This window comes from Protomyctophum bolini (genome assembly GCF_963924005.1).
Source record: "Protomyctophum bolini genome assembly, chromosome: 5".
NCBI classification, from domain to species: Eukaryota; Metazoa; Chordata; class Actinopteri; order Myctophiformes; family Myctophidae; genus Protomyctophum; species Protomyctophum bolini.
In genome coordinates, this window is record NC_137866.1 from 26,057,639 (window position 1) to 26,076,113 (window position 18,475).

An 18,475-nucleotide genomic window follows, 5' to 3' on the forward strand; every position below is an offset into this window, starting at 1 on the left:
CGACAGCTGGGGGGGGGGGGGGGGGTGTTGGCTAACACTTTAGTCGAGAATCAAGATAGCAAGGACTGGTAAGCGACGTAACAATTTGTACTGTACAGTATGGAGTGTGACTGAGATCCACAGCGGAAACGGAAACGGTGTGTGAACGCCCTACCAGTCATTAAGACATGCGAATCCCTTGACTCCCTCAAAACAGCTCTCAAAGGGCACATGTAGGACGGCTGCAATTCGAAACTGGCCCCCGTGTTTTTTCCCACTCTTTACCTCCTCCTCTATGAGGTAATTATATCAGTAGTAATCAATCAATCAAAAAGTTTGAGAATTCATAGTGCAACTGGCCAACTGCAATTTATGGGATACCTAAGTGTAGGCGGGCTCTAGACCGGATCAGTCAGCGGCTTCCGCGCAGAATAGCATTGAGCAGTAGAACCATAGAGCAGGCCTATATAGAACCAACCAGGCTTTTATTTGTACAGGCTTCAGAAAGCCTAGTGAGGCGAGGAGGCCATTAACCGTACTGTACTTGTAATGTAGCCTTTATGGAACAATCTCGACAAAAAATTGCGTCATTTTTAGTTATGACATCACTGTCCAAACCTTTGTATCTTTATTCCCAGCATAGTAAGCAGAGAACGGGAGAAGGAGCCTGGGTTACGTCACATGATGGGCGGGTGTCGTTTTGGATGTCAATCAGCTGATTATTTGTCTGGCAGTTGTATCAATGAAACCAGTTAATTATCAAATCCCCTGCCACTTCACCACTAAAGTGAAATGTTTTGACAGTGAATTAGTGTTACAATATTAAACAACAAACGGCAAGAATATTAGTTCACTATTAATCATGAGTAGGGTTGAGATTTCTCAGCAACAGAACCAGCATCTTTCTTGCATCTTGTGTCGAATCATAGGATTTGTAAGTGATTTGAGAAACCCTGCATGCATGGATTCACTATTATGTAACTTGTTGTAGAGCGCTAGACTGCTAGTTTATGTCCTACGACACCATCAAAATTACCAACAATTACTCAATAGGGAAGTGGTATTGTTTAATGAGTCAGAGACCTGAAGAAATATTGCTAGATTAGATATGTAATTCAAATTAACCGATTGGTTGAGGATTTGGAGACAGGGGCGATTCTCAATATTTTAGGTTTGTGCAGTAGTATAGCCTTGTGATCATTCACCATGTCAGTGCCCTGAGGTGATATCAGGGGTTTGCTTTGTGTTAAATTGCTGTGGATCGTTATAATCAGATCCTTCAGACACAGAATTCTTAATTTAGCCGAATGAATGAGAGCTATGGCACACATGCGACCAATGTTAACGCAGATTTACGAACCTACAGTAGCTTTGTTAATTTCTCCATGTCCACATTTCCCCACATCTATTGAATGAATAGTGTGTTGTGTGTGTGTGTGTGTGTGTATGTATATATATATATATATATATATATATATATATATATATATATATATGTGTGTGTGTGTGTGTGTGTGTGTGTGTGTGTGTGTGTGTGTGCATCCATGGTCCTGCTTCATTGCATTGTCAGTGCACACCATGAAAATGTTTATGGTGCCAATATCTTTGCTTTATCAAATTCCTCATATTTTTATTGTGCTAGTTGGTTAAAAGATTTAACAGAAAACTTGTTATTCTATAACACTTACAGATACCAATACACCTTACTGAAATTACAAAATTAAGACTATAGAAGTGCACAATTACAATTATGACGGAAAAGGCAGAATATATGCCTGTCTAGTCATAGAATACTGCTGGCAGAGGTGTGTGTGTGTGTGTGTGTGTGTGTGTACTAATGACAGACCGGTTACTGTCTGCACCAAAAAAAAACCCACACCTTTATTTCTCAGAGTTCCCATTCAGAAACCCATATTTGATGTACACAGTAAATGAAGACTAGGGCACTGAAGTGAGAGAGTTGCTAAGTGTCACACAAACTCGTCGTTCAATGAAAATCTGTACTTTCATGACTCATGAGCGACAAGGTAATAAGACGAAAGTATAAAATAGGCTTAATACTGTACAGGCCGCCTCAGTTGTGCAAAGCTAGGATGGAGGACCCCAAATTGAAAAGAAATTAAAATGTATTTCTGTCTTTTCGTATTGTAGTAGTTTTGTCTTCCTTTAGAAAAAGAAAAAAAAGATTGTAGAAACAAGCAATGTTTAGCATTTTGACCATTTCTCATCACCTTTACTTTAAAGCTAATAAAGGAAATAAATGGTGAATAAACACTTATCTCCCATTTAACCCATCAAAATGTCTTTTGCAGATGGCACGGGATCAGAACAGAAGAAACCCGAACACAACTTCAGTTGAAAGGATTTAAGTTATAGCAATAGGCACACTATCAAGTGTACAATTTGTCAAGATTCATTTGATTCTAATAAAATACTTTTTTTTCTTTTCTTAAAACCCATATACATTTCATATATTTATCTTTTTGGGGTATATGGATCCAAAAATAGACATTTAAATCATAAAGAGAAGAGAGGGAGGGAGGGTGGGGCTGCAGGGTGATAGGGCAGAAATATAGCCTATTTATGTTTTGGAGAAGAAATGTGATGAAACATATCACTTGACAAAAAAAACACAGTTTCAACTGAAAAAGTGTCATTTTTATCGAGCGACACATTGTCGAGCGGCAATTCCACCAAAGTATAAACTATGCTTAAAGCTTAATTTTTGCTTCATTGCATGACTGTCACTTGCCGCCAATAACTGATTTTCAAGCAGCGCAACACCTTGACTTGAGACAGTTCTTCCGGCAAGCGACGTCATACTACCCATGTATAAATTATGCTTAAGACTTCAATAGCTACGAATGGTTGCTCTCCCTATGTCGAAGGAGAGCAGAAAGATAATAGGAAACTGAGGGGGCTTAGTAAGGGGTGGGGGATTGGCCAAGCTATACAGCGCAGTATGACACCCACTTTTAGCTCATTACACACATAGTCGTAATCAAGGCACAGGGATCTTCTAAAAGTGTTTTTTTCTTTTTCAATAAAGTTGTACAAAATAATACATTTTACAGTCTGTACAAGAATAATCAATCAGCAGTAAAGTAAAGACAGACATACACAGGAGCCAAGAAGGAAGTGAGGAGGAGAGGTGGTGGGAGGAAGGGAGGAAAGCAGGCCTGTTGGAAGGAGAGATAGGAAGTGAGTAAAGATTAGTGTCTGATTTCGTGTTGCTGTTGAATTTATTTGTAATTTAATGTTTATTATGATTTTCTCTAAAACAAAAGACCGTTTCCAGTAAAACAAGGATGCAGGGAAGGAATGGGTTGTGTTGAGGGACAGAGTGTAAAAAAGACTGCGAGAGGAACATCAGCGTTGGAAAATAATGAAAGAATAGGGGGGGGGTCGGAGTAGATGACTGAGAGACAAAGAGTCAGCTAAAGAAAGAAAAGCGCACAGGGCACAATGGCACAAAAGTCTACACAGACAAAAACAGCTGTGGAGACAGTAAAACAAGGTCAATCAGGACATGATGAGAGTTCTCTTTAACTTATATGGTACTGTACTGTAGAAGGATGCTTTTTGCACTCCGTTACTCGAGTTCCGTAAAAGTTGGCGTTTTCTCTTTTTAAATTTAATATAATCCCTCTTCACTTTTTTTTGCTGCACCACCAACAAGGCAAAGTCAGGTGGTAAAACAATCCCGTTGGAGAAGTCAGGGGAGCAACGATTATCATCACCCCATGGAAAATTATGTCCAAACTCCACCAGAAAAAAAAAAAGAACCAGAAAAAAGAAGAAAAATTCACATCAGCGTTGGCCTTGTTCCTCTTCCTGAAACCCCACTGGCTTACTGTTCACAACACACTCCTCTATGGTCCTTTGTCAGTCTCTGTGTTAACACTGCTTCTTTCTGGGGCCTAGCTGTAGAATCAGGAAGTCTAGTCGATCTCAATGCACTGTGCTATGTGCAGACAGCCAGACAACCAGTCTCTCAATGGCTGCTACAGGAGGACTCACAGGCAGGCAATGGTGGGGCCAACGGCCATGCGGTCCAGGGTCCAGTAAAAAGCATTGTGTTTGTAATTTGTATGTGTGCAGATGTGGTGGGGTGTGCACGACTCTTTGTGTGTGTGTGTGTGTGTGTGTGTGCGCAAGTGAAGTGAATGTGTCATAGCCTTAGGTAGGGATCTGTGTGTTCAAACTGCATGTGTATGTGTGTGTGTGCGCCATGAATTCAGTTCAAGTCCTGAGCACAGTGCTTGTTTTAAATACAGTGGAGTTTAGTTCATCAGCTGTGTTGTATAATTCTCTATATGCAGTATTTCAACAGTAATCTCTTTCCAGGTTGCAATATAGAAGTAGTAGCTCTTTTAAAATCGACCTAAACAGTCTTCACACATCTCACCTCCATTTAAATCTAAACCATCACGGTATTTAGGGATTAGATGAAATAGCTTGAGGATCAGAAACCTTCCGGAATTGCAGGAGCGATGCGCGCAGGAGTCAAATCAGAATACATCAGTCAGAGGAGTTTGGCCTGAGGGGTCATTGGTAGAGATGACAGATGACACACAAATTCACACTCCCATCACATCTCTTCTTGCTATACTGTAGGTAGGAGGGCTGCATCAGAGTTGAGGTGAGAGCCACGGGAGGTTCCAGGATCCTCAGGATTAAAGTTCAGAGTGTGTGTGTGTGTGTGTATTTCGGCTACCCCTCAACAAATTCTTTCACAAGAGCTTCTACTGTTACTGCCACAGAAGAGGGGAGTTCAGGGTTTTAGGGTTCCAAGTTCAATCCGTTTCATTTGTTGTTTTCTTTTTGGCCACACACCCCTATCCTCTCCCCATCACAAGAGTTCATATTGCCGGAGGTGCATCCTCTGAATGATGTCTCGACAGTCGTTGAAGACGCGACGAATGTTTTCCGTGTCGACAGCGCATGTGAAGTGGGGGTAGCAGTAATGCCTCCCGTCTCCACTGGCTGTGCTGATCCTCTGTACAAAAACACATTGAGAAACTTTATTAAACTACCAGCAGACTGATATTGTAATTGGAAAAAAGGATGTGGAAAAAAGGTGCCAATGTTCAATTTGTCGCTAATTCTTTAGTAATTTGATGAAAGCAATTTGACTGAAACGGCAGGACTACCTTTTTCCAACGATGCCTGTCCCTCTCCTAGCACTGGTTTTGTAGGTGTGCAAAAAGACTATTTACAATGTTTAGATTTGGTTGTTGATAAAACTCACTTGTACACTCTCCCACATCACTGCTAAACACTCATATCTGCTTGGCAAAATTTGACAACTGTCACAAAGTAAATTCACACATGCTCTCAAATTATACAATACAGGTTTCCTAGTCAGAACCTACCAGGAACTCATCTCGAATGAAGTACTTTGCTCGTGTGACCCGTGGATCTTCCCCTGGCTCTGGTGTTGCTGCAGGAGAGGAGCAACAGGGTGATCAGAGACCTTTTTAATATGATGATCAGAGAGACTCACACTGATATTCAAAACATTAGTGAAATCATACTTATAATCAACATAAAAATCAAGCAATAAACAAGTCCTATGCAAAAAATACCTCAAAACAAGGGAGGCCATTAACCAATTTTAACCCTGGCAGCATACATATTTTGAGCAATTATTCAGATGTACAAGCTCACAACACGGCGTGATGTTAAGTGTTAAGTTTGTATATTATTTATTTTAGCTAGACTATATTCACAAATCACACGGCGGCCATCTTGCCATTAATTTAATGGCAGGGTGGCAACTAGCCAACTAACTTGCCAATATTGCAGCTGTACAAAAAAAAAGTTCTATCTGCTAAGTGTTTGTTTAATAACTGTAGACATGTTGAGCTACTTTCTGTCAATAAATGCCTTGCAGGTGATTATTTTGAGAGGAGTTTGGTAAAGCAACGTCCTGCTGTCTACTGTATTATGTGCAACTTTAAACAGGTGGTACGCAGAGCAGTTGAGCGATTACCAATGAGCGCTTGCAAACTCGACGAACACTTTGGAATTGCTTGACAGACAGTAGCTCATAATGTCACTTTGCAGATAGAAAGAGAATAATTCAGTCCAACATTGCAATTCAGTCAATTGCAATGTTGATGAGTTTGACGTTGTTTAAAACTATCAGATAGGACTTTTCTGTTTGGAAACTTAATGGCAAGATGACTGCAGTGTGAATATGGTCTATTAGGGGCACGTTCGGAAATACCGGAGTGCACTTACCTATTAGTTTGCATTGCATAGTGCGTTATTTCCGAACGCGCCCTATATGACAAAGTAGTTCAAGTGGTTAAAACAGCTTCAAAGGTCTCTTGAGGCTTGTTGTTGAGGTTGAGAGTGGCCAGAGTGACCTCTTGTGGCTGGTGGCACTAACTGCATGCTACTTCAGGAATTGGGTTTGCATGTTGATCTATGTTAATCTGTCTGTCGGAATCTCTATCCAATAGGGGTGTAACGATTTAAATTTAAATGATCGAACTGTATCAATATGCAAACAGAAACATATCGTATCGTTTGACTTTTCATCGTATCGAATAGGGGCGAATTTCATCTTGACTCATGCTTTTTACAATATCATTATATTTCCTTGTGTAATGACTTGTTCAAAAACATTACAAACATTACTGTTTTCCAAAATAGCCAGTTAAAAATGTAAAAAGAAATATCAAATGGGAGAGGGAACTGTACAGAATTGTGTGTCTCTGTGCTGCTGTAGTGCATTCTCGTGTGCACGTGGACTAGTTTTGTTGACTTCCTGCTTGCGCATAGTTGTAAGCCCGCGTGAAAATGGCAGCTGCACCCAACAGTAGTCCTGACAGACCGTGACCACGCGGACGATATCAGCCTGTTCTCTGACCACGTGGAACAAGCTCAGGAGCTCCTGACCAGAGTGGAATCAGAGTGTGCCAAGGTTGGCCTAGGCTTGGCTGAATGCCAAGAAAACTGAAGTGATCACCTTTAACATCCCATCAGAGCATCCACCTGACAACAATAGGAGGCACTGCTTTGAAGGAAGTCAAGGACTTCAAGTACCTGGGCTCATGAGTCAACTCAACTGAGCAAGACCTGAAAGTGAGGAAGGCACTTGCATGGAAGGCCCTGAACGGCATGGCCAGTGTATGGAACTCCAACTTCCCCCGTCAAACCAAACTCAGCTTCTTCTACGCAACAGTAGAGTCTGTTCTCCTATACATTGAATGCTGGATCCTGAAGCCAACCCTGGAGAAATCTCTAGATGGGTGCTACACCAGAATGCTGCGTGCAGCACTCAATATCAGTAAGATGTTACCAACAAAAATCTGTATGATGGAATGCCAGACATAGGAGTGCGGTGTGGGACCATTTTGTCAAGATTGACGATAAACAGTGAAATGAAAATTGTGCAGAAAAACGTATATGTACTTATCACTCATCTACAACTGTGATGACAAATTACATTAAAGTGAAACACCTATACAGCCTTCATCAAAGCAAAGCAGCATGGTAGACTTCACCGTGAAACCTCATTGTGATGACCGGTGGGCACCAAGTTGACAGCTAAGAAGATAGCCCATTTCACATTGTTGAGGGGAAAGACTTCCGTGAGTTGATAACATTTCTTGAACCAGAGTAGGCCGTGCTTTATCGAAAGACAATGCCAAAGCGACTGGAGGGGCGAGTCGGTCGAACCCACGGTTGTCCAGAACCACCACAAAAGGCCTCTGCCTGGACTCTGGACATGGCCCCGGCCCAGTATATGGAGCTGGCCTGTTCTGACATCACAACACTCCATAGTTGGGCATGCCTGACACAGAACTCCATATAAAAAGGGACACAGACATACTAACTGGGTAGGGCATGCATTTACAACTTGCATCATTCCAAGTAGCTCAGTGCCCAATGGGCACCGCTGAGCTGACATCACAATGATGTTCTGACATCTGCATAGACTCCATATTTGGGGATGCCTGATAAAGAACTCCATATATGGGCATAAAAGGGACACAGACATAAATGTGGTGGGGCATGCATTTCCAAGTAGGCCAGTGCCAAATTATTGTAATTTCTCAAATGTCGACCTTGTTAGGCTGCTGTAGCCTACGGATTAAACAAGTGTTCCGTGTTTAATAAACACAAAATAAAGACATTTTTATTATCATTAGGGCTTTGATGTGAATTCTAAACGTGATTAGTTGTGGTGCTTAAAGGAAAGTGCCGTTTCTCTCAACTGCTACGCAGCAAAAATAAAAATAAAAAAAATAAAAAATGACAGACAGACACATCGATAAATGCCCCCCCGACATGTCGACACACAAAATACTAAGTCGTTCACATCCCTAGTATCAATAAATTGTTTATAATGCAATGAATCGATTGCCAAGTACTTGTGTGTTGTATTTAGCAAGTCTTAATGTCACGTGGCCTACTGGTAAAAAAGATATGAGGTAAATATTTACAGATTCCAACCGACCTGCATTTCTATATATCAATGGGATAAAGATTAAGGGATAATAACAGAACATTCTTTCAACTGGGTCATATTTGGAACAGGTGGTGAAAACTGGGTATAGGGTTATTATATTTGTTCAAACTTTTATTGGGACTGGAGTTACAAACTGGGCCTTTCCTGGACAATCTGGGACATCTGACCACCCTACTTTAGTTTAGTTAAATTATTTCCCTGAAATGTTCTTCTCCTCCCAAGAAAAAAACACTTGACACATAGAATTGAATTTCTATGATTTCTAATTGAGATTCTATGCAATCTCTTAAACTTCTGTTATATTTTCTATCAATCTTTTCTGCTCTCCATTCCCGTCGTCTCTCACCATCATCCGGTGTGGTGTAGCGAGAGAACTCTGGAAAGTATTCTTCGATTTTGGACTTTCCGGCCAGCACCTTCTCTGCTAACAGGTCCTGCTTATTGAGGAACAAGATGACAGAAATGGTCCTCAGCCACCTGCAGACCATAGAATACAGAAGTTAAAACAATAGGGACATTGAGTTTCTGTCCTCAACGAAAAGGTTTTATTTCATTAACTGTAGTAAGTTAGTCCATTAGAAATTTGACAATATGAAGATTTGAAACATAATATAAATCTATCCATCCTCATAAAATACACATTTACGGAATGACTAATACAAGCAAAACTAAAATACCAGAGAAATACATGTAAATGAATGTGAACTGAAGGAAGACAAGCAGGAGATTTGTATTTTTTTGCTCTACTTATTTTATTGTTTTATGAATTTATGCTGTCTGCACTGTATGCACTTTTTGTGCCCAACACGTCCACACAAATGACCCCCGTAGGAAGCCCATGGCATCTGGGGACGACTTAGGCTCTTTTTTAATGCTATAAAAACCGCTAAAAATCTCTCTCTATATATATTTTTTTGTTTTGCTTGGCCATGCCTTCTTTAGCAATCCTAGACATGTTTCGCGCATGCACACTGCCGTTCACTTCCTTGTTTACGGCCCGACTAAACTGTTTTATAGGTAAGGAAGGTGGGGCTTTTCAGAGTAAAATCTGCCTCATCTGCTGGGCACTCTAACTCCTTTATTTTGAAAAGATCCGGTGCACTTCTTTTTATTTATTTATTTTCTTTAAAGCTGCTTTCATATGGAAAAACAAATGACAAATAATTAAATGTTGAATCATACATACAAGATATAAAGATTAGAGGAAAAAGTGAGCCCATTTCGCCTTTCACTATTTTAGACTTAGAGTGACAAGGACATTTATGTTTATAATAATTAGCGTTAGATCAAAGTGAGGGAGAGGGTTTAGATGTGGCAGGTAGTGCACTTTGGGACAGTCCTCATAAGTGAAGTCTGGTATATGAAACTGTGTGTGTATGTATGTATATGTGCATTTGTGTATTGTACTCCAAGTTCACCTGTTATTCCAAATGTTCTTGAAGAGGTTGAGGGCCTCCTGTAGACGGTTGGTCTGATTGTCCTCTCTGATCACCATGTTGTAACTGCTACTGGCCACCACAAAAATAATGGCTGTTACATCTGTAGGAGTAGGTGGTGAGAGACAGAGAGAAAGGGAGAATCAGTGATAAAAATAGATATCTCAACACAAGAAGACGAGTAAGACGCGCGAACGCGGGAAGCGAACGCACTCAGCTCCATATATGGGCACAAAAGGGGCCAGGTCCACAACAAACAAATGACTGGCCCCTTTTGTGCCCATATATGGAGCTGAGTGGACCTGGCCCCTTTTGTGCCCATATATGGAGCTGAGTGATTGCTGATGCAACACACTCCATATTTGGATAGCGGGACAGACAGACAGACAGACAGACAGACAGACAGACAGACAGACAGACAGACAGACACACACACACACACACACAGACACACACTCATGATCTGCTAGGTCTCATAGTAAGTGCTCACTGCGTTCGCAATTAGAACAAATGAAACAAGTGAAGAGACATTTAACCACTTGAACCCTAGCATTCCTATTCTGGGGGGGGGGGGGGGGGGGTCCTGTTTGTGAGGGAATTTCAGGGAAACCTCACAGAAAATCGTCAATCTACAAGCTCACAACTAGGGGTGTAATGATATAGTAACTGTACCGAAATATCGAATTTAATTAAAAAGATCGAAGTATATCGATATGTATTGTAAACAGCAAATATGGTATTGTATCGATTGACTTTGTATCGTAACGTTTTGCAAATAATCGGTATCGAATCGTTTTGCAATGTATATAATACAGTAGTACTATTTAGAAATTTTAAGAGAAAAAATAAAAAGATGGTTTTAATTACTTGTCCATTCCATATAGCTCCAATTGGTCTATCGATTAATGTGTATATTCTCTGTGTTCATGTCAAGGCGTGGGTTTGTCCATATGTGTTAAATACAATGTCCATCTATTTGCCATAGAATCAATGTGTTTACTTATATATATCCATAATTAATAAATCTTTCCCTTAAAAAACCTGCGCTATCCACAAGTTTCACACATATTTAATATATTTGCTAAATAATTACTGTATCGATTTCAAATCATCGAATCGTATCGCCATAATGAACCAATAACGTCCATGTATCGTATCGTAAACCATGTATCGTGATATTGGGCATGTCAAGCAGACAATAGTTCCAACTTCCATCATGTAGCTTGGAACTTACAAGAATAAGTACTTTGGTGAAAGTAATTGAAACAGATGGATAATGGCTGCCATAACCTTTCGGCTCACAAAGGACAAACCAATAATTACGTATAATTTGACATCCCCCAAGTGTATTTAAAAAAACGTTTTATTTTGTTGCCCGAAAATCAATGTTTTAAAAAAAGCCTTTGCATAAACAAAAAGCTCTGTGGTTCCGTTATTTTATCATTAGTTGTTTTCATAAAAACTAAAAAAAAGTGTATAATAGAGGAAGAAAGATGTGAGACGGGTGGCGGGAATAGAGCAGTGGTTCCCAAACCTTTCAGGTCGAGACCCAAAAGAGAGAATAGACGTTTACCCCGGGACCCAAACTAGTGAAAACAGCAGATCTACTGTTTGGGAAACAGTGGGATAAAAGGTTAGAATCAGAGAAAGACCTTGGATTTAAAAGGGTGGAAAATGTAGTCATAGAAAGAAGATGAGAGGACGAAGGAGTGAGTAAAAAGGATGTCACTAGATTAATCAGCCAATCAATCAAATGTACCGTTGAAGCACTGGATCCATTTCCGGCGTTCATCCCTTTGACCACCAACATCAAACATGCTATGAAGAGAACAGAGAAAACTGTTGGATATACAGATCATGACCTTTGAATGATAATCATTGTCAGGTGTCTACTTGCATAATCTTATGAAAGCTTAACCCATTTAGGCCTGACCTCGGAAAAAAGAAAATCTATCTAAATCCTTTTCACGATTAAAAAACAATAGCAGACCTACAAGCTCGTAGCGCGCCACTCGGTGGCGCGCTATGAGCTTGTAGATATGCTATTTTTCAATAGCTAAATTATAACAATGTTTAAAACACCAAAAAGGGTTCCCTCCCAAAATGGGTTAATAGATAAGAAGAAGATTGTGAAATAATTGTGAATTCTATTTCAAAATTCAGATGCCAGTGTCGTATTTCAGTTGAGAACCATTGATTCAATAGGGTTTTAAAGACAAACTTTCTTCTTGAGAGTTTTTATTTACTCACTGGAAGTTGACTTTATCCACTTGGAATCTTGTTTCAAAGATCCCTGAAGTCAATACTCTGCACCTCAAAAGGTCCTGGTTAAAAAAAAGAAGGGGAAAATAAGTATGTAATATGAATGGGGTTGGCTTCCAATTAACAGTTTCTTCACATTTAGTTTCAATTCATAAATTATGTTGTGAAGACAAACAATTCATGTTACAATATAAAAAATATGATATGAATTTGATAAAGTGAATATAAGTATATCTGCAAAACACAGGATATGCATATTTTATGTTTTGTAGATCAGGTTTACTACATTATATTGTTTAATTAAGCACTCACTTGATCTGTGGGAGTATAGTCATTCTGTTTCACTATGTCAATCTTGTCCAGAAAGCTGCAGAGATAAAGGAAAAAGGATGTTAAGTACTGGACATACAGTAAACAGTCCTTACAAACTCCATTCTTTCTTACACATATTCACTCAAGGTTGATTAACGTCATTAACGGTCATAAAAATGAATGCAATTCATTTGTGTGAAATTTTTAAGCAGTGCCCAACCATGTCTCTCTCGATGAGCACGAACACCTGCAACTGCTTAGCAAGTGATTACCACACAAACAGGACCGGAGACTGAGCCACTTAAAAAGGCACACTGGTCGGCATGAGTTTATGGACACACGCCGGCCACTTCTAAACCACACAGGAAGGCACGCGCAGTCGCGCACACACGCGCGAAAGACACACAAACGTGAAGAAGCCAAAGTTAGTATGCACGAACACTACGCACGCTCACATGGAAACACGGCGTGCACACAGCCACGCACACATGGGATAAAAAAAGCTCCAATGCACATGCACACACAACACACAGACACAGAGACTTAGGGCACGTTCGGAAATACCGCACTGGAGCTCACTCGCCTATTAGTTTGCATTGCACAGTGCGCTCAGTGCACCATTTCCGAACGCGCCCACAAGCAGCGTTTTGATCTTTAATTGGTAGTATTTGCAACACCTGTGACTGAAATTCCTATAATATTGTTTCTCTAGTCGATACTGTATATAGCTCAATTAAATACTAATCAAAGGCACAGCTTAATTCACACGGGGAGTGATTTTATCACCATATCTACTCTAGTATTCTTTTTTTTTGTGCTGCACGAATCTTGCTCAAATGTGAATCTCGATTTTCCTCCACAAGAATTGAGATCACGATTGTAATTTTTTCCATGAAAATATTTATTGTCTGTAGTTACATTCAAAATGTGGCACCTGGAGCCAACTACTGTGGCTTTAAACAGACAACATCAAAGTGTTTGACTGAAATCTCTTAAAGTCTCTCTTGTGAGATTGCATAGGTGTCTTGATCTTTTTTCGATTCATTGTGCAGCACAAATTATTTTAGCAACTTACTATCTTCTATTCTAGTAAGTGAGGAAATCGAGGCAAAGCAGAAAAAGCCCTGACAAGATTTGATCTTTAGCCAACAAGGGTACATACATACAACATACTACATACTACAACACCATCTCAGACATCGTGCTTAAAAATTGTGATCTCTACGGAGCAACTCCAGATACACTTTAAAATCCTGAGTGTAAATTAATCTAACCACTTAAGCCCCATTTAAATTAAAAAAGTGAAAATAGCCATCTTCGCTATTATAGTCACCATTTGGTCACAATGGTACACTCTATGAGTAACAAATATTAACACTGAGGATTTTACTTTGTACAATGAAGGAGGGCTGCAATGACTGGGGGATGAAATGCGCTGTGCTTTTGGAGCATAGAAACAGAGAATTACAGATGGAATGGAGAGGTAAGGACGTAATGAGAGAGAGAGTGGAGATGGGTGTGTGTGTGTGTGTGTGTGTGTGTGTGTCACTATGTTCTCGTACATGCATCACTGCTGGCACACACGCCAACCTCACACACATGCGCATATGTAAAGGTGGACTTATTTGTTATGGCAACAGACATGGCATGTACCAGAATGGCTACGCTAATGCATTGGAGATTATACCATGTTAGCTTGTTGCTTCCGCTAAAAGTGAAATGTACTACATACAACAGGTTTTAGCATTGTTGCGCAATATGCACGAAATGAATGCTGAACACACATGGTAAAGGTCAGTCAGTGCTCATTTGCCCCCAAAGTCAGTGTAATCTTGAGAATGGAAATTATTACACGTAATTAGTATTAATTAATTTTGTTGTATTATCTATTCTAATTGGGAAGAGAAGTTTGATAAAACAAGGAAGAAGAGAGGCGGGACAAAAAAGAAGGAACGACACTAGGGAGAGAGGAGAGAGCAGGAAAGACAAAAGGCTTGTGTGTGTGTGTGTGTGTGTGTGTGTGTGTGTGTGTGTGTGTGCAGAAACAGGAACATGGATAAAAAACAGAGTAGTGAGAGAGAGAGAGAGAGAGAGAGAGAGAGAAAGAGAGAGAGGGGGGGGAATGATAGAGTACTGGTGTCTATCTGACATTACAGAGCAGATTTCAAAAATAGCTCCTCAGCACGGTTACCATGGAGATCCAACCATAGCTACTATTAATAGTCTGATCAGCTCCCAATCTACTGTGTAGTCTGCTGGACTAGAGCCAGAAAAAGGATCGAGAGAGAGAGAGAGAGAGAGAGAAGAAGAATGAAGAGATTCAGCAAGAAACTGAAAGTGAAGGAAAGACATTGAGGCTGCGTTAAGAGGAGGGAGAGAAAGATACAGAAGAGAAATGTCAGAAGGGGAAAAGCAAGGGAGGGCTGAGTGGGAGCGTGTGTGTGTGTGTGTGTGTGTGTGTGTGTGTGTGTGTGTGTGTGTGTGTGTTAAAGATAGATGGAGCGAACAAACTCCTGGATTGAACCAACTACTGTACATCACCTGGGGGGGGGGGGGGTTACCGTCTCCCTACGCCGTTCAAAATACAACACAAAGCACTAATTCGAAACACATGAGAACAGTAGTTCAACGCTGCTCAAAAGCTGGAATATTTAGCAATGTACCTATTCTTAGATATCACAGACATCACCCCCCCCCCCCCTCATCCTCCCATCCTTCATCTGTCCCTCCGTCCTCAGAGGGGACATGTCATGTTTGGGGTTCCTGCAACTGTGCAAGTCACTGCTGGATCATGAAAACTTTGTTAACTCCAACTCTGGTGTTTTTGTCCCCGTTTTTCCACAATCGAAGATGACAGCGTTGATTGTTATCTCGGTTGTGTGGAGGATTCATGAGTCATTACACAACAAAACCCTTTCAAAGTACAGACACACATTCTGTAATTTGAAAAAAAGAACAGAAAATTGCATGCAGGCTTCAGAATATGATATGCGTTTGGGCGATTTCAATATCATTTTTATTTTAATCGAGTCAAATGCTCCACAATATGCAAAGAAAAGCAATAGCTCAGAGATGAACCAGCAAAGAAGAGAAATAAATTGGACAGAGAAAGGGGGATAGACAGAGGAAGTGAGAGAGTGCAAAAGACAGGTGGCAGTGTTGACACATACGTAGTCAGATGCTGTGGCATGTTGTCAGTGTACATACCGGTATAAGCTATTGTGTGTGTGTGTGTGTGTGTGTGTGTGTGTGTGTGTGTGTGTGTGTGTGTGTGTGTGTGTGTGTGTGCGCATGCATGTTTTGCAGTGTGTGGGATGACACAAAACTATACTTCTTCAGGGTATGCTGCCCCTTTGTCAGGTTATTGTAATTCAATCAGTGTATTGTAAAAATACGTTTGACGTGTATAAGAACATTTAACCTCAGCGAGAGGTTATGATTATATGTAGATTATACAGTACAGTATGTATATAGATAGACACAGGTACAATGTACAGCTACATGCACACAATCTACAAATGTTTATTTTCTTCACTCCAAAACATTAAAAAAAGCTTTTCATCTTGTTATTGTATTATTTGTTATTTTTTGTCACACTGTTGAGGAGGCTCTGAGAGAAAATAACTAATAAAAACAAGTTGAAAAAGTATAAGAAACTGTTTTCTCGCAATCGCAAATTGGGTTAAATGTTTTTCGTACTTCTGGTCCTATGAAGAGAAGACTTTCGCACACCTGGTTCAGTTTCAAGCAGGTGCATTGGCGACAAGTACTACTGGTCCTGCAAATTTAACATGTACTAGACTTGTACGTACCCGTCGGCCACCGGCCTTCTTAGGAATGATGCAACTTGGGAACCTAATAATACCCGTTGTCAACTTGTCATAGCACCCGTTTTATCTGTCTGTGTCCCTTTTGTACCTATACTGTATATGGAGATGTCTGTAGTATGCAATACCTGTTTTCATAAAATCTATGTATCTGTCTGCCTCTGTATCTGTCTGCCTGCATGTGTGTGAAGAGTGCAAACTGAAAAGTGGACTGATTAAGTAATCAATTGGCAGGTGTGTGGTTGCCATGGGAATCAATTGGCCAAGGCAGAGGCTGGAAATTGCACAGGTGAGGGGATTTAAGCTGATTAGGCCCACTGGCAGAGCCTGACCAGAGCCTTTTTATTTGTGGTGGTTCTAGAGAACCGTGGGTCCGACCGACACGATACCGGGCACTGGACTCCCTGTGGGGGTGTGGAACGCGTGTGTCGAATTTGAAGTCGGTGGGTTCTGGAATTACATGCATACAACCGTACACACGCACGCACGCAGAGACGTGGCGCATTTATAGTAGGATGCCTAAAATTACAAAATAATACAGTATATTAAATTATCAACAGTTTTTTCTATTCTTTTTTTACTTCAAAGTGGGGTTCAGGGTCCCTGGTCCCTTGAGGTGGTACAAATCCAAATGGAACCTTACTGTAACTCTCTTTTTTTTTTAATGAAAAAGAACCACTGAATAAGACAATGGCTGCATATGTGAGCACATTTTCAGCAGTCAGTGTGTGAGTATCTGTAGTTCATGTATCTCGAACATACAAGTGCATCCACTATTGCAATTACTGAATTGCAGATTGGCTCAAATTACAGCTGTTTAACACACTGTGTCCATTAAGTGGTTCTTCAATCCTATCAATCGGTTTTATATGGGTGCGTTCGGAGCACAGTGCTCAGTGCGCTATTTCCGAACGCACCCTAAATAATTCTCTAAACATCTCGTTTAGCAAGTTGTGAAAGTCAAACAACTTCCATTGTGGTCAACTCTGAAATGGTCTTGAACAAATAGGTATTAGTTTCCGAAATGAGGAAATCTGCCCTGTTGATTTCTTGCCTTAAATGCTTTCGGAAGTTCATTTTATGAAAAAGTAATGGCTCTGGTATGAGAAAGTACATTTGTAAGCGTGCTTTCCTCTGTCTTTGGTTGTGTGTTGCTTGAGTGTCTAGTTGCAGTGTCGTTATCTCAGCGTGACCACAGTACCGCTTGTTCCTCCAATGCGTTCCCAGAACTCAGGTTAGTGCTACTTTTTGTGCAGAGCTGAAATTAGGTTCTGAACATTATCTGAAACCGAGCCACAGCCTATGGAAACAAATCCAGAATCCATGAATGTGTCACATGGCACAGCACATGCACCAGAAGTGGAATGCATGGCTGAATATACGATCTACATAACTTATATAATTCTTACCATTTTAACCATATGGTTAATAATAAACCAGTTAATCTCACCATCCCTAATGTATATTTTTAATATTTAAACGAAGCTGACTGACTGATGCAGTCAATAACTTGCCTTCTAAGAAAGTTACTATAAAAGCAATACTACCATAATAAAACTGGCTAGCACTTACTAATAAACTTTTTTTGAATTACTATTATAGCCACACCCATAAGTATTTGTCATATAGTGCATATGTTACAGACTACCGTAGGCATTTAGGTGACACTGCTATCAACAGTGAGTGAGTCACAATAACTGAGCAGCAGGGAGGGCTCCAGTATCTTGCTAAAAGGACCCTTCAACAGGACATTTAACTGTTAAGTAGCTTTGAAGTTGTGACCTTCAGGTAATGGTACAGTACTGCAGTGACCTTCAGGTAATGGTACAGTACTGTTGTGACCTTCAGGTAATGGTACAGTACTGTTGTGACCTTCAGGTAATGGTACAGTACTGCAGTGACCTTCAGGTAATGGTACAGTACTGTTGTGACCTTCAGGTAATGGTACAGTACTGCAGTGACCTTCAGGTAATGGTACAGTACTGCAGTGACCTTCAGGTAATGGTACAGTACTGCAGTGACCTTCAGGTAATGGTACAGTACTGCAGTGACCTTCAGGTAATGGTACAGTACTGCAGTGACCTTCAGGTAATGGTACAGTACTGCTGTGACCTTCAGGTAATGGTACAGTACTGTTGTGACCTTCAGGTAATGGTACAGTACTGCAGTGACCT

The 18,475-nt window shown here is 40.4% G+C and overlaps 1 protein-coding gene across 1 annotated transcript in view; it reads right to left on the reverse strand.

Moving 5' to 3' along the window:
• Positions 1-1,693: 1,693 nt before the first annotated feature.
• The window catches only part of LOC308315446 (guanine nucleotide-binding protein G(s) subunit alpha), a 42,486-nt gene continuing 25,704 nt past the window's right edge, over positions 1,694-18,475 (reverse strand). The window contains exons 6-12 of the mRNA XM_080763419.1: positions 12,475-12,529; positions 12,151-12,224; positions 11,660-11,718; positions 9,883-10,003; positions 8,811-8,941; positions 5,355-5,422; positions 1,694-4,978 (exon numbers count right to left, since the gene is read on the reverse strand). Coding sequence (XP_080619545.1) covers positions 4,832-4,978; positions 5,355-5,422; positions 8,811-8,941; positions 9,883-10,003; positions 11,660-11,718; positions 12,151-12,224; positions 12,475-12,529 — 655 coding nt within the window. The 3' untranslated portion in view covers positions 1,694-4,831. The remainder of the gene's footprint in view (positions 4,979-5,354; positions 5,423-8,810; positions 8,942-9,882; positions 10,004-11,659; positions 11,719-12,150; positions 12,225-12,474; positions 12,530-18,475) is intronic.